This window comes from Dicentrarchus labrax, unplaced genomic scaffold, assembly GCF_905237075.1.
Source record: "Dicentrarchus labrax unplaced genomic scaffold, dlabrax2021, whole genome shotgun sequence".
In the NCBI taxonomy this organism is placed as follows: domain Eukaryota; kingdom Metazoa; phylum Chordata; class Actinopteri; family Moronidae; genus Dicentrarchus; species Dicentrarchus labrax.
Window position 1 is genome coordinate 21,979,983 of NW_026136714.1, and position 24,094 is coordinate 22,004,076.

The 24,094-nt window shown below is 39.4% G+C and overlaps 1 protein-coding gene across 6 annotated transcripts in view; it reads left to right on the forward strand.

The window, feature by feature from the left end:
• Positions 1-24,094, forward strand: part of LOC127375705 (centrosomal protein of 120 kDa) — a 32,780-nt gene that overhangs the window by 4,433 nt on the left and 4,253 nt on the right. For all 6 annotated transcript variants that reach the window (XM_051421867.1, XM_051421868.1, XM_051421869.1 and 3 more), the window contains exons 6-20: positions 580-777; positions 867-1,091; positions 1,974-2,208; positions 2,300-2,489; positions 2,944-3,093; positions 4,050-4,232; positions 4,309-4,405; positions 5,025-5,210; positions 5,545-5,634; positions 5,805-5,897; positions 8,156-8,317; positions 8,400-8,522; positions 9,386-9,484; positions 19,992-20,137; positions 21,042-21,288. In XM_051421867.1, the coding sequence (XP_051277827.1) occupies positions 580-777; positions 867-1,091; positions 1,974-2,208; positions 2,300-2,489; positions 2,944-3,093; positions 4,050-4,232; positions 4,309-4,405; positions 5,025-5,210; positions 5,545-5,634; positions 5,805-5,897; positions 8,156-8,317; positions 8,400-8,522; positions 9,386-9,484; positions 19,992-20,137; positions 21,042-21,237 (2,373 nt within the window). In that variant the 3' untranslated portion in view covers positions 21,238-21,288. The remainder of the gene's footprint in view (positions 1-579; positions 778-866; positions 1,092-1,973; positions 2,209-2,299; positions 2,490-2,943; positions 3,094-4,049; positions 4,233-4,308; positions 4,406-5,024; positions 5,211-5,544; positions 5,635-5,804; positions 5,898-8,155; positions 8,318-8,399; positions 8,523-9,385; positions 9,485-19,991; positions 20,138-21,041; positions 21,289-24,094) is intronic.

The following is a 24,094-nucleotide window of genomic DNA, read 5'->3' on the forward strand; positions in this document are numbered from 1 at the left end:
GTTTTCAATAGATAGCGCTTAATTTAAAATGTGATGAATTTATAAACAATGGTATTGTTTGTCTTTATTTAATTTGGAAAGCCAAATTAAAAAAGAGTGTATATTTAGGATGTAGTTCAAAAGTTACTTTTTTTTAAATTATTTTTCTTTTTTTTTTTTAAATCTGTATCGACCATGGAGTAAAAAAACAACACTTTTTTGCCAGTATGCAACACTGAAACCTGCAGAAACCCAGTTTTGATTTAGATTCATGACAGGAAAATTGTGAAAGCTATTTGACTTTTTTTTTGACATTTTAAAGAGTGTAAATGCTTGACTAATCAAATATATGGCATAGTCTATATATTAATCAAAAACGCAGCTTAATATGTGCAGCTGAGGATCTGGCAAAAATCTCTAGCTTCTTTACATTATATTTTATATTATTTAACTTTGATTAAACCCAAAATAAATCTAAAATGGTCATGTAAAGTACATTTTTCAGCACTTTTTGCTGAATGGAATTGAGACAGTAATATTTTGAGTCCAAATTTAAATTTAGTGAATTGTTATTGAGTGCTTTCTTGTTGTTTTCCGTAGTTGATCCCCAGCACTAAGAAACTCTCAGCGGAGGGGTCAAAGTTCTTCTTCTACTACTCTTTACTGGGGAACGACATCACAAGTGAGCCTTTCCACAACCTGCTGAGCCCTGACTTTGAGCCGGAGCGTGCCTCTGTGCGCATCCGCAGCAGCAAACAGATCCTCCAGGCCTTCCTGTCTCAGCAGCCCAGTTTACAGGTGAGACTCAAAGTGTGTGATGAGCAGCACATTTCTACCTGTTACCACCTGGCTATGTATCATCATATGTTTCTGCCTGTCCTCCTCAGATTCACCTGTGCTGTGGGAATCACTCTCTGGGCAGCACAGATGTTTCTCTCTCAGCTCTGTCTGCTGTTTCTGTGGATCTGGAAAACAAGGCAGCAACGGTGGAGGGAGCATTTGTACTCCAACCTCCAAAACGCGTCAAACAGACGCTGCCGGCTCTGCCCGCCGACTTGCAGCCGACTGTAGGAGTGGCTGTTACCCTGAGGAGGGAGGAGGTTGCACCACAGGTACACTCACCTAGGAAATGTTTTTAAATTGAAAGTATTCAAAGTGTTGTGTTTGTGATTAAATGTGGTCATTAAACACAGTATTACATTGCCCTATTTCTGCTCACTTTGTGTTGTCTACCTCTGGTAAAGCTAGATATACATATGTTATTTAATAATTTGACAAACCTCAGAGAAAAGAACATCCTTGGACTTGTTGTGATAATAGTTATAATAGCAATAGTGCAGAAAGAAAAGAGCCCAGTTTTGTGGTTGCACTGGATTCTGGTCTATTTTTTTGCTCTTTTGTGTGAAGAAGAGGTTCTTTCTGCCTCATCTATACTGGATTTTTTCATTTCTGTCTCTATATAATCAATCACCAGTAACTGGTATTATATTAGTGATGGTTTGGGGTGTTTTTACACTACATCACAGCTAATTGAATAGACATACATAAATGAGGATTATCAAACCTGGACATGAATACTTGTCAATGCACACACATGAAATTAGTGTGTGTGTGCGTGTGTGTGTGTGCAAGTGAGATTGGGTTCACTTGTGCAACACCAGGACATTATGTCATTATTAACCTTTCCGAGGCTTTGTAAACAAAGAAGACATAAAACAGATAATAGCTGACAGCTAATGTTTTCATATTTTTCTCATATCTATCAGGGATCTACTCGTATGTTTTCTCTCAATAAAGCGATCATCAGTCACAGATCTCCAAATGGAATAATGTTGGGAACAAAATATCTAGTTTAAGATCAGTTATGTAGTTTATGCACGCTCACTTCAATATGACATCAGTCTGGGATATAAACTGTCGTGTGGTGAGAGCAGCAGACTTTACTCAGCATCATTTTAGACTGACAGTCACATGGCCTTCTGTCCTCTCTCCAGTCTTTAGGGAATAAAGGAAGTGGAGCTCAGACACACTCCAACCCTGCTCCTCCTTCTGTCCCTCCCTCTGTTCGTACTGCTGAACAGAGACCTCGAAGCTCCTCTCCCATCCGAAAACCTCCTGACTCTTCTCCTCCTGGTCCTCCCCTTCCTCCTCCTTCCTCTCATACAGAGAGTGAAGCAGAGAGTCTGCTGGAGGAGTTTCAACAAGGCAAAGAGCAGGCAGGACTGGCAGGTGAGATGTCATTTTCCCACAAGAAGTGTGACAGTTAAAAGTCAAACTGGATGACCAAGAGAAGAAACATTGTGTTTGTTCATGTGTCCAGCTGCAGATTTGGAGGTTCCTGTGCAGCTGCACACACAGACTGAAGCTACAGCAGAGGGTGGAGCATCATCTGTCAGTGTGTCTGCTCCTAAAGTGTCCATCCCCTCCTCCGCCCATCACTACTGTTTCTCTCTGGACCTCCACAGCCTGGGAAGCCTCAGCCTGACCCACCCCATCGCTGCTACGCTCAGGTGAAAGACTTCATCTGCTTTTTAACTGAGTCACAACTACAAGCAGTCACTGAATGTTTCATGGAAAAAAATAAAAGTCATACTTTATGCATGTGAGGTTTGTCCACATATATGGGCAGTTAGTCTGGAAATGTTAATCTCACCTTTCTCCACAAGGTCGTTAAGATACCATTTTACTCACAAGCTTCACTGTAAAGACACAAAAACACAGTGTCACAGTTACAATAAATAGCTTAGTTAGTATATTCACCTTTATTTTCATGTCTAGTGAAGTATTGTCATAACAGATGAAAATGAAAGGCAACACCTTCTTACAAATGGCTGTTAAGAAAATGTATATTGAAACTTTGCATTTTAGCCCCTAAAAGAGCCAAGTGCCCAACCATTCAGTGCAGTACAGTGGTCTAAATTGTATTCTATTATTTAATTATGGTGTATGTTTGTTGTATTTCAGATATTCTTATCAGTTCTTCGGCAGTCCAGCTCCTATCATGACCAACCCTCCTGTGGAGCTGCAGAGGAACATGGAGGCCTCTCTGCCTCAGTCCTACTGCGCCTTTGACTTTGCAGCTCTACCACAGCAACTACAGGACACCTTCCTCAGGTAAACAAAATCTTGTTCCTGGACATACTTAATCCTTAAATTGTATACACATATGCACACAGTGCACTGTTTTTGCTTTGATCTATGTTTTATCAGATTTATCTGTATGTTTTTAACAGACTGTTTATTAGTAGAAATAAAGTTGAAACTTGTACTTTAAATATCAAGTTTATGTTTACCTGGCGAGTCATAGCTCTGGAGATTGGCTCTTCAGGTGAGTTTAGATAGTGGTGTCCACACATGATTTTAAAAAGTGAACAGTTGGCCTTCACAGTTAAAAAGGTTGAGGATGCTTCCCGCTAAATGAGAAGAATATGTAACCTGCAAACGTATACCAGCAGTAGGCAGTAACAGCAAAGAAGTATTTGTCATCAATGCAGATGTGCTGTTACCACAGGCGTGCAGACCAGCTCCCGGAGATTGATCCACCGCAGCTATATTGATAGTTGCTATATTTATAGTACAGATATTGGCACATTTTACTAGTTTGATACTTGTAAGAAGTACACTGGTACTATTTTTTACTGGATACTTGTTTGAGCTGAGTACTCTAGTACTTTACTAAAGGTACTTAGTTACTTGCCACTACTGAATATGTCACTTTAATGGTCTTTGTGTTCGACAGATTATAATATCTACTTACATAAAGGATTACCAAAGAAAATATCAAGAAAAATGTAAAGAAGTAGTTCTGATCTGCTCTGGAATTCAATCTATTATCAAGGCAATGTATGTTACCTTTACAGCAAAGTAGACTCATTTTCTATGTTACATTGTTTTTAATGGGATGTTAACTGATGGGCCAAAGACAATTTTCCACCGTGGTGGAAAGAAAGGTGTGTTTATCACTTTTGTCCAGCAGGTGGTGCAGTAGGACTGTGTGTGGACATTGTTTTTGCCCCTGCAATGTGATGTAATGTGTTTGAACTGACTGTGTATATCTGTGTATGTTGTAGAGTTCCTCTGGTAGTGGAGGTTTGGCACAGGGACTCCACCAGCAGAGACCAGCTGATAGGAAGAGCCTCCATCCAGCTGTCTCACCTGCTGAGCTCTGAGAGGAGCAAGTTACTGGCATCAACAGGGGAGCAGAGCTGGAGACAGTCTCACCAGGACCGGATCCCCGTGGTCAAAACACATCGGTAGGCAACAGCACTGACAGACTGTTCATATGATGCCTGTTAACCACTGTTAAACAACTGTGTTTCCTTCCATCAGTCCCAGTGAAAAGGTGGCAGAGTTAAGCTATGTGGCAACTCTGGAGGATCTGGGATTGGTTAAAGCCAGAGAAGTCATTGTGTCCGACTCTTTGCAGGTGAGACAGGTGTGTGTGTGTGTGTGTGTGTGTGTGTGTGTGTGTGTGTGTGTGTGTGTGTGTGTGTGTGTGTGTGTGTGTGTGTGTGTGTGTGTGTGTGTGTGTGTGTGTGTGTGTGTGTGCACATATATTGGTTGAGGTCAGATGAATAGCAGTATCTTCAGACTTTGTGATAAAGAACAAAGCACATACAGTGTTTTGGGTTCAGACACTGAGGAAGGCAAGTGTGCATTTTAAACCATCCACCTGAGTGTCTGGAATTGTTTTGTTTTTTTTATGCTCTACTACTCATGTTTTTTCCTTTTTAAAATTAAATGATGGTTAATAATTTTTTTTATCAGACTTTTTTCAAACTGAACAGTGATCATAATCATTCAGTTGATGGTTGGTTTAGGTTTGGTTAAAGGTTTGTCCCTTAGGCCTTCAAAAAGCTTTCTTCTCTATGTATGACTGATAATCACTCATGTAAGATGACTTTTATTTCTGGTCACAGTCACACATTTCTTAAAGCTGCCAAAGCCTTTACTAAGATTTTCACACAGTTAAAATATGCATTATAGACCTCTGTATTGAGTTTCCTACTAATATTTTCCCTGTTTCTATTTTTGTATGACATCAGAACGAACCTGCGGTCCCCACAAAGCCATCCTCCCACCCTGCAGCACCCAGACCTGCTGCTCCTAGCCTGAACCCTGCCCCGCTGGGCCCTACAGCTCCAACCGCCCCCAGAGACACCCTGGAGTACCGCACGGCCCTGGAGCTGGAGCTGTGGAAGGAGGAGCAGGAAGACCTTTTTGATGATCAGGTAAACACAGGACTCTAAGTAACTGAAAAATCAAATAAATAAGACTAGATACAAAATTATATTAATATGAAAGTCCTTATATCAAGCAATGCTAATACATAAAATGAATACAAAGATGCTATTTTTTCCATAGATAAATATAAATCATCTGTCACATGTAGATTGATTGGTAGCTCATGATGTTGAGTCATAAAAGTGCACTAGTTTTTTTACTATAAACATTTGCCCATTTCATTTAACTTAATATAAAACAGGTGTTCGACTACTTTGTCACATGGTCAGCTGGGATAAATATGAACACAATTAAAGCATTCAAAAATATTGTTTGTTTAAGTTGAGGAAGAAGGAGTTGAGCCACATGCAGGCTCTGGCAGAGGAGTGGAGGAGAAGAGACAGAGAAAGAGAAGCTCTGGTTAAAAAGAAGGTGAGTTCACACCTACCTATGCAAATAGACACAATGTTTACACATTACAGTAAATACTGAAAGATTTCCTGTGGGACACCTAAATCAAAATTTAATGAGGGAAAAACTGTTTTTCAAATAATGCCCATGTTTTCCTCTTGTCCTATCCCCAAATCTCTGTCTGGGTGTAGGAGGTGGAGTATAACGTTTTGGAGGAGCAGCTTCAGAAGACTCTATCTGATCTGGAGAAAAGGGAAAAACACCTAGTGGAGGCTGAGCTGGAGGTCAGACTCACCTCTGACACCTGACACGTGTTTATAAATGAATGACTTTCATACAGATTATTATATGGAGTGTCTGTTTAGTGTCTTGTTCCATAGTTATTTGCAATGTTGAGATGATTTATGGAAATAATTCTGAACATTAACAAACATTTTAAGTAAGTGATTAATCAACAAATTGTGTTAACACTAATTAAATACATGTGAAATGAACCAGCAGCAAGCAAGACAGTGTTTTTCAATTTTATGACATCTATAATTAGGGACTGAGCCAGCGACCGCTGGAGGTCCCTATTGTTTTTGCTTCGTTTCTTATTCTTACCTATTATTTTTAGCGCCTTTGACTGCGATTTTGCCCCCCTGAATATATACGAAAACTCAATTTTATTTGGCAAAGTCGTCAGGCCTGGTGAAAAATTTGATATTCTATGCGTTGCTTTTGGGTCGGCCACTAGGTGGCGCTACTATTGAGAAAAGTATTTGTACTTTTTGGTTACTTAATAACTCCTGCATAGTTTGTCGCACATTCGCGTTCAGTGAATGGAGCTGAATCTCCCCATATAGGCCCCGTCCACTTCCGCCTATGATTCTTTTTCATTAGAGCGCGAAATGTCCTTAAACTACTTTTTCGTGTTTCTCCTACACCCTATGTCCGATTCGCACGAAATTTTTCTCCTAGCACCTGGGGACCGCCCTGGCAAAAAACGTAATTTTAACATTTTTGAAATTAAAAAAAAGCACGCTATAAAATTAACACTTCCTGTAGATTTTTCGTCAAAAAAAGAAGTGGACCATTTCTCCACATTGGTATGTCCTATTGACACCAAGCTTGGGTCCATAGTTCCCCATGTGTTCCTTAGGCAATGTGCACAATTTCAGGCCATCACCACTAGGTGGCGCTCTTTAAAATTAAAAAGTTTATATCTCTGCAACGGCACGTGTGATTTAAATGAGACTTGGTAGGATGCTTGCCCATGGCTCCCTGAGGCTCACTCAAAAAGGGAAAAAAATCACGCTCTGGTGGCATGGGAAATCACTGTGCGGAGACCGTAATAGTTATGAATATGAATATTCACAGGGCATGTGTAGACTGGTGCCTGAAGGTCACATACCCAAAATCGTGTTTCTTGTGTTTGTAACGCCCCCTACAGGATAAAAAAAAGCAGCCCCGGCGCAACGTTTCACTGATGTGTACGAATCTCGGTAGGCACATGTAACATGCCAAGACGTACAACAAAGCCTCTTGGACATACCCCAAACCCCATGGGAAATCTGCCATTTTGATTAAGATTTTCACTTTTGGCGAACTTTTCACATTGTATTTGAAAGAACTCCTCTTAGGGAATTTATCGGATCTGCTTCAAAATTGGTCATTACAGTCAAAGTATGTTGCTAATTAAAAGTTTGTGCTATTTGTGCACGTACATTGAAGGGCGTGTCCGTGGCGTGCTGTCAGATTTAGCCAGGTTGAATTGTATGTCAAGCATTGATGTCATTTCCACCATTTTGCAGTGATTTTTAAAGGTTTTTTGCATTGTAGTTCAACAAACTCCTACTAGGGAATTTATCGGATTAATGTCAAAATTGGTTAGTACAGTTAAAAAACATTGCTGATCAAAAGTTGTGCTATTTGTGACTGTAGGTTTAACTGCGTGCCCGTGACGACGTGTCCAATTCCACCGATTGGCCATCAAACAGATAGTACTCATATCTTCAGTGTACAGTCCCGCCTTGAACACGTCTACATGACAATATTCAGACATAGTGATTGCGCCACCTACTGGCAACAGGAAGTAAGCGCTGCGTGGCGATTTTCAGCTGATTTACGTGAAAGTTTCATGTTGTGGTCCGCAAGTGTTGCGACGGCATGTGACGCGGCCGCAGCACACCCCGAGTTACATGGAGTGCAAGGTCCTGCCTAACGCTGCTTGCAGCTTTAATTTTTTACCCTGCTCCAATCATACTTTCAGTGAGCACAGAGAAACTTTCCACTTTCAGCAGATGAATGTGAAAACATCCTTCTAGTGTCAAACTCATCATACATCATTCTGCACAGTGAAGGTCAAACAGCCAACTGTAGGGACAAGAAGAAAAACAGATTTTTAAGTGGAGGGGGACTTCAAGGCGACTTTACTCACATAAGTGTATTTATTGGACACTTAGAATAACAATATTATCAAAGTATGCTGCGCAGTTCAAAAGTGTTTTAAGTTCATTTTTACAGCAACTCTTTCTGACAGTGACTCTTCTTGCGTGTTCAGACTCAGAGACTACAGAGGGAGCTGCGGGCCGAGCACGATCTGACCCAGAGGGAGCTGCAGGAGAGCGGCAGGAGGCTGCAGCAGGAGTGTGACCACAGGATGGCGCTGGATAAAGACAAAGTCCGACTGATGGAAGAAGAGAGAGCCCGACTGCTGCAGCAGGTACAGAGAGAGTACTCCTGTTTGTGTGAAAGTGTTTCTAAATGTTCAAGTTTACCTTAAATGAACTTCTTTTACTCTTCAGATTGCAGACGGGGAGTCTCGGTACAAACAGCTGGAGAAAGAGTTCCAGCTCTACAGAGAACAACAAAACATCAGACCTGAGTTCAGACTGCAGTCAGAGATAAACCTACTGACTCTAGAAAAGGTAACAATTCCATATCATTACTGCAAGGTAATTGGTACGTACTATGTCAGACACTTGGAATCACAGTTACTCTTACAGGAAAATCTACTAAAGGAGGTGTTTAGACAGTAACTTGTCCCTTACAATGTAGTAAACCAACATAACAAAGAACAAGTGATGAAAGTTTGAGATTAGTTGCAGTTATACCGTATACTGTATGTAAATGTAGCTTTTTTGGTTCTAATTTTATTAAAATTTACATTTGAAGGTATCCTGTGGAAGTTATGACTTTTAGTACGGCCGTGGAGCTGTTTATTTATGATTCATGCCTACACACACACACACACACACACACACACACACACACACACACACACACACACACACACGTGGGGGACGTGATATAGAGTCCTGCCAAGGGTTTCAGACTATTGCACTGACTAACAGCACTAAGAAATGTAGGAATGTGCCAACAAAGGCAGGGAACAAGAAGACTGCAAGCTAGTAATCATGGATGGAAACAGTACAGGATTTAAAATCTAATCTTTGAAAGGATTATATATATAATGCACAGGGCAGACACATGCATTTGGTGAGAAACATAACTTTTGTTATGCAGTTTCTATACATTTCAAATGTTTGTGTGCAATAAAACAGTTTTTTCCCCTGTGATGAAGATGGATGATTGTGTTTTCAGTATAGTAATTGTGATTTTAATTTTGGCTATAATCATTCAGTCTTACTAAGTGAAGACAAGCTACTGAAGTTGTCTTAAGCTTTTAATCCTTTTGTCAGTCTATAGTGGCAGACTAACAACACCAATATGTCCAGAACTATAACTGTTTCAGAGTGTGTGACTGATGTTTTTTTCTGTGATTATTAAGGTGGAGTTGGAGAGGAAGCTGGAGTCCACCACCAAGTCTAAGCTGCACTACAAGCAACAGTGGGGGCGAGCCTTAAAAGAGCTGGCCAGGTTCAAACAGGTACTGTTTCACTGGAAAACAACCTTTATATTTCAGAGCGTTAGCTTTTAAGAGACCTATAAATTGGAGTCTGTGAGGTCTGTTTTACATCTTTAACAGATCTGGTAGTTTTGCATGTTTTAACCAATCAAACATAAATAGTCATTCTTAGTCCGAAGTATGTGGATCCAAGAGGCCATTAGAAGGAAATTATTTTGAAAATGAGCATAGAAACTAAAACAACTGAAACGTCATAACAGTGGAGATGCTAAACAGAGCTAGGACAGCAACTAATGATTTTTCCCATTATCAATTAAAGTTGATTTTTTTTCCTGATTAATCAATTGTTTGTTCTAAAAAATATCAAAACAAAAGCAATCTCCAAATGTTCAAAACCCCCAAAAGATATGCAGCTTTCCACCAAGCTGGAACCAGTAAATTTAATCACATCAAAATGGTTGAAAATTAATTTGTTCGACTACTCGATTAATCATGTCAGCCAAGTCAAAGCAAGGGACAAAATCTTTGGGATCACGACAACTCCACCTGAGGTAAAAAAAACAACAACAAACAAAACTGAAACAAAAGACGCACCTTTGAGACAAACTTTACCACCCAAATAAAGACGAGCTCGGGCCTCTCTGTCCTGACAGCGGCCATATTTCACAGCAGATAATAGTAGTTTTTCTGTGTTGGGACGTCTGGCGGGTTCAGACGCTGCAGCTTTTTAATCTGCTGCTGGAGACGAGCTGACAGTGTTAGGACATTTAACAGCTCTGTTTAAAGACACACAGCAAGCAGAGGAAACTGAGCTCAGCCCGGCCGTCATTCGTCAGCTGACATCACACCATGGCTGCGGGAGCATCGACAAATACATGAGTACACAAGTACAGTCAGTATGTGATCAGTGAGGCTGTGCGGACTTTGGTTCCATTTAGCCGTGAAAGAAAACAGCAAACTATATTAAAAAATATTTCCAAGTACAGAAATATTGGCAGCAAATTGTGCTAAATTTAAAAGTCCATATCTGTTTGATTAGACCTGTTTTTATTGAAGAATAGCATCGCTAATGAAGCTCCGCTAACCTGGTGACAAACATTTAATTTCTTATGACTTCTTCACAATAAAAGCATCTGGTCAGATCACCACTTTGATTGTGAAGAAGTCATAGGAAATTAACGGTTAGCATTAGCGGTAACTTTCTAAATAAGGCTAATATCTGGAATTACAAACAAAAACACCAGAGTGAACACAGGGAGACAGCTGAGGGGAGTTACGGGTTGGCAGCGGCGGTCCCTGATACCAAGCAGGACCATAGCAGCTCGGCTCGGCACAGCATGACACGGCTATCCCCTTCTATGAGGCTGTTGTGGAAACACATGTCATCCTATTTTGACGTTCAAACGGACCCTCAAGGGCCCTACGGTAAAACCCTGTGTGTGTGTGTGTGTGTGTGCTTGCATATGGGAGTCGAGGACTGTGTGTGTGTGTGTGTGTGTGTGTGTGTGTGTGTGTGTGGGTGTGGGTGGGGGGTGTGTGTGTGTGTGTGTGTGTGTGTGTGTGTGTGTGTGTGTAAAGGAAAAAGTTAAAAAAAGGAAAGGAAAAAGAAAAGAGCGATGGAGAGAGAGAGGTGTGTTTTTACACTAGAGCCAAATATTTAGCTGAGGTGAAGTAGACAATGAAATGTGTGAGAGCCATCAGTTCTTAACAACACACACGCACGCACACAGACACACACACACACACATACACACACAGCACTAAGTGGGGCTTAAGTCAGCCTAAGACTAATGTAAACAGGCACACACACGCACAGACCTTATCTGACAAACTAATAACTGTTACTGACATTAACCAGCTGGAAAACTGGACAGACATTTTTTCTTCTCTTTCTCTCTCTCCCTCTCTTTTCTTTTTGCATCGATCACTTCCTCTTCCATTCCTCCCCTATCTCCCTCTCCCTTCAGTCACTTCTCCTCTCCTTCATTTTTCTCTCTTCTTGCTTGACATTTGCTCCTTTCCTCTGTCCCATCACTCTTTAAGTTCTCAACCACTTTTTTTCTTCCTCTTCCTCATTTTCTCTCTTCTTTGACTCTCTTCCTTTCTTTCTTTACCTTTCTCTGTCAGTTTTTCACCTTTTTTTTACCCACTTTTTTTAAGATCTTTCTTTAAGCAGTCCTTTTCTTACTGTCTAATCCTCTGTCTCAGTCTTCATCCCTTTTTTCTTTTCTCTTTTCTTGATTTCTTTCAGTACATAACTCCCTTGTCCTCCCTCCTTTGTTTTCCAGTCTGTCATTGTCGTTCTTCTTCCTGTCTTTTCCTTTCTTTTCTTTTTGCTCTCTCCATCTCACCCCCCGCTCTAAGTGCCACATCATTGTAAAGAAAACACAGTGTGATTTATGCAGCTCTAAGGGGGTTCGGTGCTGAGTGTCACCCCCCACCTATTAATCATCCCTGGGATTGCGTTGAGCAATAAGCTAGCCAGCCGCTAACTATTCAGATGTCACACTCTCGCTTTTTATAAAATATCAGGCCTGTGTTTACACGACCATCCGTCTTGGCGCTCTGCGGTTTTCAAAGCCGGCGATTGTTTGGTTTTTCTCGGCCTCTCCTCGCCTATTTATTCTCTCCTCTCAGCGCCTCGCATGGCGTGCTGTTTAGTTCAAGTTGGATCATAAAAATTCTTGTCCAAGGAATAATGTGCTTTTCAACCCAGGAGGTGCCGGAGAGGCAGAGTGAGAATTAATATCCAGACAGCACTGAGGTATTAGATCAGAGAGTTAGCCTCGTTCTTTTTAAATTCAAAATATTGGGACAAGGAGCTTAAGTTGGTCTTTTCAAAGCAAAAATATTGGGACAAAGAGATTAAAGTTCTGAACCGAGGAGCTAAATTTGGTATTTTTAAAGTCCAAGTGGAAGGCCAGGAAACTAAATTTGGGTTTTTAAAAGCTGGTTGTAGTGGGAGAGATAACTAAACTTGGTCATTTTTATAGGCCATAAAGAAAGCACATAATTAATGACATATTTATATCTGTAAATCCAACAGTAACATGAGCATCAGTACGAGAGTCCAGTTTACCAAACCAGAAACCCCTGAGAGAAAGTCCTGATGTGAGCTGAAGCTGCCAGTCTGCCTTACAGCTGTCATATTCTGTCTGGATGTCTAACAGAATAAGCCAAACTTCTTACACTAGGGCCACAGAAAATACTGACAGGTGACTCCTAACAGAATAACAGCATATCATAAAGACATATTTGAACCAACAGTTGAACCGCTCCTCTTAATCATCATATAAGGTGTATTCAACTGCAGGTAACCATAGCAACAGTACAGATGTTTAATGTTGCGTTACGAGGTGAAAGTTCTCACTGAAACAAAACTAAAAGTTTTTAAATTATGAAAAATATCCATTCCAATTTACCAAAGCCCACTGTGACATCTTCAAGTAGTTATTAATTAAGTATTATTATTTTTTTCCTTTACTATCATAGCAGACGATAAAAAACACCAAATATTCCCAATTGAGAAGCTGGAGCCAGCAAAGTTTTGGCATTTTTACTTCAAAATGACTGGAACAAAATCTAAATTGTTTTACGATTCATTGTTTATCCGCTCTATAAAAGTAGTAACTTCTTAAATAAATACAGTAGAGTAGGTACTATATATATATTTACTTAAACATTCTCGGTCTTTTTGTTGGGAAGTGGTTTTGAAACATTGTGCATTCAAAATAGTTTTTATTGCATGCTTAATGACCTTGAAACAGAGAGACTGGTGGCGAAAACGAGAATTTACTCTACATCTTATTAAAGACCAGCTTTAACAAAAACACTGAGGAGCTTTGCAGTAAGGCAGTTTTATATTTATGAGGAAACAGAAGTTGTGTTAAACAGATTTTAAATGCGGGGACAAAGAGAGCACTGGCATGGAATCAGAGGATATCTAAATTTAGCAAAATTCTGATCTAACTCAGGAAATATCTGATTGAAGCTTAAGTACACAAGTCTGAAGAAGCAGTCAATGCCAGCTTTTGGTATTCCACAGTTTTCCAGGCTCAGTGATACATCAGAAACATTTTTGTATAAACTCAAAAAGCATTGAGAATCAATTCCCTCTGGAGCCGTTCAGACTAAAACTGTCCTCTCATGATGCAGTAAGTCTGTTTGTATAAAACTGTCGACGTAACATGTCATCTGAGGATTTCAGTATTACTGGTCTCAGTGGAGACTGTCTGATGGTTCCCACTGGTCATTCCTGAAGGTCCAGTATGAGGGTCATATTCCACGCAAACAAGGGATTTCCTTTTAATATAACAGTGATTTTTATTTAGACCCATTAGATGGTTTTCAGCCCAACTGGAGCAAAATCCACACTGCAGAAAACATCAACAAACCAGAGAAGCAATTTACATTTAAAATGGAAAATCTTTGAATCTGACTTGGAAGAAAGAATGACTATTCAAATGCTCTTAACATGGCATAACTGACGCCCCTAAAACTGCTGTAAAAGGCTACTGGCTACCTGTCCTTCCGTCTGAAATCAGCAAACAAAGGGATTACAAATTTAGCAGCATCAGTAGCCGTATTAGAGACCTAAAACAATTATTAATAATAAACCTCCATACCTTCGAATCAAATATTTGCTGCCCAATAGTACCTCATAAAATCTGGGAGGGCCAACCCACCATTTGTTTTACTTTTGCACTAACTATGCCAATAATCAATTATATATTACCTAGTTGTTGTCAGAGAATACTAAACAAATCCGACGGTGGGATCTGTAGTTTTCATCTTTATATTAAGTGGTGTTTTTGACCAGACCAGCGGCCTCTATCGCAGACAAACAGACCACATTCTTAAACCCTGCTCCTGTTTTGTTATCTCTTGCTTATTGCTCTAAAAACCCAACGGAGCAGCCTGAAAACACTGATCCTGACCCTTCAGACACTGCAGTTACAGCAGATATAATAGTGTAGAGTTATTTAACCCTGTGTGGGGCAGACTTAATCTTAGAGCTACACTTAGCGATTGAATGACACAGGTTACTGACAGCTTTATTTAGGCTACCAGAAATTATAACATTAACAAAAAACTGTTCAGGGTTTGCATTCACATTGGTTCTATTATTATTATTGCAGTCCTGTTGATGGTTTCATTTGTAGTTTTGTTATGAGATCACTGTTTTGAGTCTTGTATAGAGCTGAAACAATTAGTCAAATTAATGGTTAGCTGCAGCTGCTGTATTAAGAAGATTTCCTCATCAGTTAGTAGGAATTGGTTCTGTGTTTGGTGGATTTCTGCCAAATATCTTGTGATAGCTACACCAGCACTTTTGACCTTTTTGACTAAATGTAATTAGTTTGAGCACTGTAAGGTCCCCTAGGCATGATCAGTGGCAAACATCTTTTAATGAAAAGACAAGATGTTACTTTGACTTTTTGCCTCATTGCTGTGATCGGTTTAATCACATTCAACTTTGATCTTTGTCGGTGACTTTCAAAACGTACCGTAGGAGGTGACAGCTGTCATGGTTGTTGGTCAGACAAACAAGACATATGAAGTTGTTCCTTTAATGGATTCATAAAAAAAATATGTAGTAATGATCAAGTGGCTGCCACGAGGAGATCTGGATTTGAGTCATTTAATCAGTCCCGGGTAGCAGCAGGAAAACTACCCTTGAACCCCCTTAGGTGTGGAGCTACCTCAGCTTCAGTCTGTCAGCTCTTTACAGAAAACAGACATTATATATTTATCCATATTTTTCTGTGAGTTCAGCTGTTGCAGAAACACACTAATTTATCTCTAATGTGAGTCCCAGCCGTCCCTTTCGTGTTTTATCCATCAAATCCCCAAAAAACCTCTTCAAGCGGCAGTGAAAAACTCCCCCTGAACTCCCCCAGGTGGCGAACTGCTCAGAAAAACTACATCTGAGCTGAGAAAAGTGTGTCCACATGTGAGCGATGGGATGAAAGTGTTTGTATGAGATGTCCTCCCACAGCTGCTCCAACTGTTGACCTCTGAAAGTAGAGGCGAGTAATGGAGGGAAGACAGAGGGGAACCTGGGGGAGGAGAAGTCATTCTCTGGTCATCCATCCCAAGAATCAGCCCCCCTGACTGTCTCAAACCTCGATCCCGCTCGCCTGGACTTCCTCTCAGAGCTCAGTCCCTCTGCAGCTCACAGCTTGTCTACACTTTACCATCGCTTGGCCTGTTTGGATTGGACGTCATCGTTTGCTGCCTCTGTCTTGAGCTGCATGACACAGATATCACGTTTCTTGTGTCTTCATTTATTTTTTTGCACTTAAAAAAATAAAAAATATTTAAACAAGCACAGAACTTTCTGCAGCCCCACAGGGCAGCTGTGGTGACAAACATTAACAAAATAATGATCCGTTTATTTGAGTGTTCTTCAGCTCTGTGGACGATCGGTGGTCTTCAGCATGACCCATGTTCATGTGAACTTAACAGCTCCTGTCATATGGGGGCTGATTATCAGTCCCACGACATACAGAGGACATATGGGTGTATTAAGAGAACTGGATATGACGACGCCACTCAACTTTGCTACTAGTTTGTCCTCATGGACAGATAGATTATATAATATATATATATATATATATATATATAGGAGTCTACTTGTAAAACCAGAGAAAATGTATTTTAATGTAAATCCCAATGAGAATGACCAGCAGTAGAAACACCAATGAGCATGTGCAGTTGACCACACAGCGTGGAAGCTAGAAGACTTTTTTGGCTAATGCGGGTTGGCAAGCATCTATAACATCTATAACATCTATAACATCTATAACACTGTCTATAACACTGTCTATAGCACTGTCTATAACACTGTCTATAGCACTGTCTATAACACTGTCTATAGCACTGTCTATAGCACTGTCTATAACACTGTCTATAGCACTGTCTATAACACTGTCTATAGCACTGTCTTTAGTCTTTAGTAACAGGATCCGACTGTATTGTACTGTAATTCTATTCCCCACTGTGATTTTAACTGAATATCAAGAAAATCTGCAAATGAATGCATGTTTGCATCCACTACTGTTTTGCAGTTATTAGGAATTGGATTGTCAGGATAAACAGTGGATGGCGGTAATGCTCCAGTCAGGTTTTATTAAACCACTGCAGAGGAAGAGGGTGCAACAAGACGATGTATTTAAATGAGTGCCAGTCAAACCAGCAGAAAACAGTAGTGGCACATGGTGGAACTACGGTTACTGTTTTTAAGTGGAGGAACATTACAGTCTTATCATCACACCAAACAGATCTGATGCTTTTGTCTCTTCAGTGGAAGCTTCAGTGCACATTTAAGTCACATGCTTCATGTACGTCTTGATTGATTCACTCCGTTTGTTGCTTTGTACACTGTCCCATTTTGCTTTTATCAGTACACCAACTTTTCCACCTCAGCAAAAACAAAAAACTTTCCTGCAGTTATTTTAGACTGAAGAAGACAAACTCTTTGAACCTTTTTGTCCTCTGCTGTTTGCCATGATGGTGTCAGCTGTCGCTGCTGGAAGATTCATGATGTAACTGTAAAATATCTGCTGCAGGGTACTTAGTTTTTGTAGCTTTTCTCTTCCACCCCTTCCTCCATAACCCCCCACCCCCGGCGAGGCCTCAGTATCACCTCGTCCTCTAATTGTTTCAGGACTCGGCCTCAGATTGTCCTTGGCAGCGGGCACTAGAGAAAATGTTTAGCATGTTTGTTTTTCTAGTAATTAGCCTTAAAACGGCCTGTAATGCAGACTGCTAATGGTCCACAGAGAGCTGAGCCTGTGTCAACACACCGTGTGTGTGTGTGTGTGTGTGTGTGTGTGTGTGTGTGTGTGTGTGTGTGTGTGTGTGTGTGTGTGTGTGTGTGTGTGTGTGTGTGTGTGTGTGTGTGTGTGTGTGTGTGTGTGGAGAGAGAGAATGATGTGAATGATGTGTTCATGAGAGATTGTGTGTGTTTTCATGTGTGTCTGTGAATGTGTGTTTTTTCTGTTAGGAGGTGAGGTGATCAGGCGTGTGAAAATGGAAGCTTTCAGTCATGGTGTGTGTGTGTGTGTGTGTGTGTGTGTGTGTGCACGCCGTGTGAATGTGTGAGTCAGGCGGTAATGTGAAAATGTTAGTTTTCCCATCCAGAATCAGCCGGCTGGTCGTTCTGCTCTGTATCACCACAGACAGATTCCAGCTTCTCAAATCACCTTCCCACTGCCTTCAGTCTGCTGGTTGGCATGTTTTCTATTTTTGCCCCGTTAGCAAAGCAGCTGACAGATGGTCTGTTAGCTGGTCGATCTGTTCAACACGTTGGTCCATGAGAAGATATTTAAATAATTGATTAATAGGTTAAAATAGGGTTGGCCCTGACTCAATGATTTTCCTAGTCGACTAGTAGTTGTTTAATAAAGCCAGTATTCGACTAGTCGTTGCACGTTTGTGATATTAATTTATATACATATATAATGCCTATGACTCTTCCTTGGAACACTTTGATAGGTGCTGACCACTGCAGGCTGGGAACATTGAAACATATTCAGTTGCTTCCTAATATATCCCACCCACTGACAGGTGCCATGATAATCAGTGTTATTCACCTGTCAGTGCTCACAATGTTATGGCTGATTGCTGTGTGTGTATATATATATATATTAACAGCAGCCTGTTAAGTGATAATGGAAAATCCGGTAATGATTCTAAATGTGTCAGAACAACCAACAAGGAGTCTGAACATTTAGTTCATCTATTTCAACACAGTATAACATCACACAAGCCTCATTGTTCAAAACACTGATAAAACAACAAAGCAAGGGTTGTGTGTTTTTGCTGTTCAAAGACACCAAGAGTGCTCATGACTGATGAGTGTCAGTTAGGAGAACCAAATCTAGTGTTAGCTGCCTGAGCATGTCACTTTGTAGACCTGTACGTTGTAGCGAGAAAGCAGCTGAGTGCTGATAGACATTTTGAGATAATCAGCATCTGCTGATGTTTGTTGTGCTCACGAAGCCGATAAACAAAAAATGTCTTCAGGCACATCTGCAGGCAGCCTTGTCAGTGAGGCTGCTGTGGAAAGATGGTGAAAAAGTCACACATCCTGCTGTACATATACACCCGACTTTCCTGTAGAATACAATTATACATGGCCTTTCTTTGTTTTGATATCAGCATTAAATATCGGCCATCGTTCAGTATCAGCCAGTGAAAAACCCATATCAGTCGACCACTACAGTTGAGTACTGACCACTAACCGCTAATACTATCAGATGGGAAACAATAGTGAAGATTCCTTAGTTATGAAGCGCTTTAAGTAAATCACATGAATATTTGGATCACTTTTATCATTATCATTACACATTCAGTTCAGCTTCTCTGTGAAACTATAATGTTAGCTCACATAACCTTATGGTAGTGTGGTTCGGTTGATACTACAATGATTAGTTGGTTAATCACTTGAAAGAAAATTAATCTGCCACTACTTTGATAACAGCATTAACTGTTGAGGTCATTTTTCAAACAGAAATGCCAAACATTTGATGCTTCCAGGTTCTCATATGTGAGAATTTTCTGCTTTTCTTGGTCTACCATGACAGTAAGGAATATCTTTGTGTTTTGGAATGTTGCTTGATAAAAATAAGACATTTAATGACATCACCTTGTGTGATGTTTTTTTTCCCCTATGGTTTCTGATGTTTTTATATATATATATATATATATAAAAAAAAGACAGGCCAGGCTGCATTCAGGCATTAGCTGTGTTGGAGCAGGACCCTCAGCAGGACTCAGTGTAGTCTTAAGGCAGATTTTCCCAGCAGGTTATTGGATGTAAACCTGCAAACTTTAAATTGTATCCCTTTTGATTTATAATCAAACATTAGTGTTTTTGTTTTCACTGCTAAGACTGTTTCCTTGATTTATTAGCGTGCAGCTGTAAGCCAGTAGACAGAGCCCAGATTGGTATTCTGGGTAATTTTGGGAAGTCTGGTCGGTCTGAGCTGGAGTCCGGAGCAGCTGAGAGAAATACGACTTTAGGACGTTTTTATGAAGTTTTCTTTCTGTTCTCATCGTGTTGGTGTTGGTCTACGTGTGAATTCTTCAAGTCCTGCAGCTTTTTTCTCAGGGAGCTTTTATGAAAATGTGAAACCAGACAAATTTATCACCAACTGCACTCTGTGTAATGAGGAAAAACAGTTTCTTGGCATCTAAACGTACACATTTCAGCACCGGGGTCAGAGGTTTATTTTTAAATATTCTCAGTTCAGATTGGATCTGTAGACCAGTGCGAGATGTCAGGGCTCAAATCAGATTCAAGCTTTGAACATCAAACATGTTTGAAATGATTGAGATGAGAATGAGGCAACATATTGAAGTCTTGAACTCTCACACAATAAGAACATCTGTAACGAACACTAAACTCAGCCTGAAAACCAAAAGTTAAAGTTTCTTCCATATTCTGTGTGTGCTTGTGTGTGCTTGTGTGTGTGTGTGTGTGTGCGTGTGTGTGTGCGTGTGTGTGTGTGCGTGTGCGCAGCGGGAGCAGGAAAATGCTATGACTCGTCTGAAGAAGCAGCAGGCGGAGCTTGAGGCCATGAGGCTGCGTTACCTAGCAACAGAGCAGAAGGAAGCAGTCCAACAGGACAGACAGGAGCTGGACAACATCAGGAACGAACTCAACAGGTGAGGAAACGATCTCAGCTCATCCAGTTTTATAGAAGCTACATTTTCACACCTGTTCACACACAGATTTACAGCAGTAGAAATTAAATGAGGAAATGTTTACATTTTACTAGAAACATTCATAACCACGAATGAGACAAAGAGACCGGAGATAATAATAATAATAATTAAAAACAATAATAATAATAACGTTTGGCTTTGGCATGTTTGAAACTAGCAAACACACTGTGGTTGCAGCTTCTCATTTCAAGATGTAAAGCTTTTCCATTGTACAGACTAAATGGGAATAATCTGAAGATTAATCTATGATGAAATTAATTGTTGCAGCAACATATCAACATGCTTTCTGTGATATATTATCTTATTATGTTTACATTATTATGACAAAATGCTAAATATTAGCGAGCCGAACATGAACAGGGAACATCAGAGGTGCAGCCCATCAGGAGCGCTGCCACCATGCTGAGACAGCATTCAGCTGAGTCTCACAGTCCAGCTTAAATCTGAGACAACTCCACCACGTAGAGCTGAGTCCGACATGTCCTAAAAGGGACACTGTACAAAGCATAAACATTTAGCACGCACAGTGTTTAGATATGTTGAGTAGGTGACAAATAAAACCTTGAAACTAGCATGTCTGCTAATGTTAGCATTTCACTCACAGCACAACATTAAGAACCTAACAACATGCTAACATATGTAGTGAGTGTTTAACAGTTAACATTTAGTAATGGAAGCATATTAACACATTATGTCACAGCTAATGCTACAGAATAATCTTACCTTCAGATTCCTTTAATGTGTTCTCTATTTTAATTCACTATGTCTCACTTAAAAGTCTTGACATAATCTGGTTGGTTGTTTCAGATAATAAAGACGAGGTTTTTGATATTTTCTCTCACAGATTAAAGCAGCAGGAGGACAGATTAGGCCCCGCCCACCCTCAAAGCGTGAATGAGAGCGCTGACGAACACCTGAGCCGCCTGTTAGAGGAGAGAGACACTCTGCTGAGGACCGGAGTTTACACCCACGAAGACCGAATCATCGCTGAGCTCAACAGACAGATACAGGACGCCATGAGCGGCAGAGGGGATCTCTGACAGCTCCTGGAATCGGCCAATCAGAGACAAGAGTCACACCCGAGACTGCAGGTAAACCAGCTGTTAGCACGGGAGCTCTGAGGCGGTTTACACTTCTGTTTCAGGTTGTTATTCACCCACTGTGGTTGCCTTCACACAGAAATGCCCAGCGGCACATTTTTATTTACATCTAGAGGAGAATTATTACATTATCAGAAATGTGATTCCTGAGTTAATGTCTAAAATGTGAATGTTTGTTTGTTTGTTTGTGGATTTAAATATTTATGTTTGTGTGAAGGAGGTTTCAGAGGAGATTCATTAATTGCTGAACAAATCAGATGCTCTTTTGATGTCTTTTTATATCAGTGTTATTTTATGTTTGGTGCCATTTTAATAATCCTCAGCCAACATCTTTAACACTAGAACTACCAAAGTTTACTTTTTAAATTTTTCAGTGTAATAATTTTTTAAAAAAAAAAAAATGTGGGTGTAGGTCTTTTTCTAAAAAAAGGTAAATTTATTTACCATTTTTTTTTTTAAAAAAAAAAAAAAAAAAAAAAATAACAAAATTTCTACCAAAAAAAAAAAAGACCAAATTTAAAACAAAAAAAAAAAAAAAAAAAAAAAAAAAATAAAAAACCCCCCCCCCCCTATAATAGTAAACCCCCCCCCCCAAAAAAAAAAAACCTTTTCTTTTTTTTTTTTTAAATTTAAAAATTTTAAATTTAAAATTAAAAAAAAAAAAAAAAAAAAAAAAAAAAAAACAAAAAAACAAAGCTAACCCAGAGGGGCGAAACCAAAAGAAGAAAAAGTAAAAAAGAAAAAAAAAAAAGAAAAAAGACCCTTTTCCCTTGACCCCTTTACCACCCCTTAAAATAATAAAAAAAAAAAAAAAAAAAAAAATTAAAAAAAAAAAAAAAAAAAAAAACCCCCCAAAAACCCCACCACTTTTAAATTATATTTTATTATTTTTTTTTTTTATATTTAAAAAAAAAAAAAAAAATAATAAAAAATAAAAAAAAAAAAAAAAATAAAAAAAAATAAAAAATTTAAAAAAATATAAATAATAAAAAACATATAAAAAAAAAAATTAAAAATTAAAATACCTTTTTTTTCCCCCCCCCCCCCCCCCCCCCCCCCCCCCCCCCCCCCCCCCCCCCCCCCCCCCCTTTTTTAATTTTTCCCCCCCTTTTTTTTTTTTTTATTATTATTAATAAAAAAAATAAAAAAAAAAAAAAAAAAAAAAAAAAAAAAAAAAATAAAAAAAAAAAAAAAAAAAAAAAAATAAAAAAAAAAAAAAAAAAAAATTTTTTTTTTTTTTTTTTAAAAAAAAAAAAAAAAAAAATTATTCAAAAAAAAACCAAACCAAAAAAAAAAAAAAAAACACCCCAAAAAAAAAAAAAACCAAAAAAAAACCCAAAAAACGAAAAAAAGGAAAAAAGGGAAAAAAAAAAAAAGGGTAAAAAAAAAAGAAAAAGAAAAAAAAAAAAAAAAAAAAAAAAAAAAAAAAAAAAAAAAAACCCCCCAAACCCAAAAAAAAAAAAAAAAAAATTTAAATTTTTAATTTTTTTTATATTAAAAAAAATAAAAAAAAAAAAAAAAACACCAACCCCCCCACGCCAAAAAAAAAAAAAAAAAAAAAAAAAAAAAAAAAAAAAAAAAAAAAAAAAAAAAAAAAATTAAAATATTTAAAATAAAAAAAGGAAAAAAGAAAGAAAAAAAAAGAAACCGAGTGTTTTTTTAAAGAGACCATGTCCCAAAAAAGGTTTTAAAAAAAAAAAAAAATCCTCCCTTTTTACAAAAAAAAAACTCCACCCCCCCGCTGAAGAAAAAGTTTGCTTTGATGAGTGATGTTTGGGACAGATTTGTCCAAAACTGTCGTTTGCTACAAGCCGGTGCAGACATCACTGTGGATGAGCAGCTATTCCCGACAAAGTCAAGGTGCAGCTTCATGCAGTATATTGCAAACAAACCGGACAAATTCGGAATAAAATTCTGGCTTGCTGCGGATGTCGACACCAAATACATGGTAAACGGCGCGCCTTATCTGGGAAAGAAGGGGGAGGCCAGGTCAACGACTTGGAGACAGTGTGGTGCTAAAAATGGTCGAGCCATACCTGGGGGAAGAAAAAAAAACGTAACACCGACAATTTCTTTACTTCATTTGAACTGCAAGTCCCCGTGCGTAAAGGCGCAAGGCCGCTGTTCTGCACAGAGGTGCTGAAAAGTGGAGATGCAACACTGACCGTGTATCAGTGCAAAGAAAAAGAATGTCTGCATCCTCAGCACTGTCCACACAGCTGTTGGCATCACAAGTGGCCACAAAAGCAAGCCAGAGACGGTCCGTACTATAACAAGACCAAGGTAGGGTAGACGTCCTGGATCAAATGGCCAGAAAATACTCTGTGAAAACACCCCCCCCAAAAGGGCCAAAAACGCGTTTTTTAAAAAAACAAACCCCCGGCAAAAAAACAAAAAAAAAAAAAAAAAAAAAAAAAAAAAAAAAAAAAAAAAAGGGGGGGGGTTCCTCCTGTGAATACTGGCGGTGAACCGCTCCGACCACATCAGCTCAAAGCCACACAACTGGTGGTGCGAGAGCCAGGACCCGGGCAGGAGCAGCAGCAGATGGAGAGAAGAAGGCAGTGCCAAGTAAGGAGGAACTGCAAAAAATAAAACCAAGGAGACATGTGCCAAATGTCACAAAGTAGTGTGTGGAAGCTGCACACGAAGGCGGTGTTTACCTGTGTGGACTGTGCGTAGCGTCAGTGAATGATGCTGGGTGTTTGGCCGTTCAAATGAGCCACTTGGAGGAAAACGTGTTTATCTGATTTTGTTCATTATTACTAATCGTTCTAAAGCAGTTCGTTTTCTTGTTTAG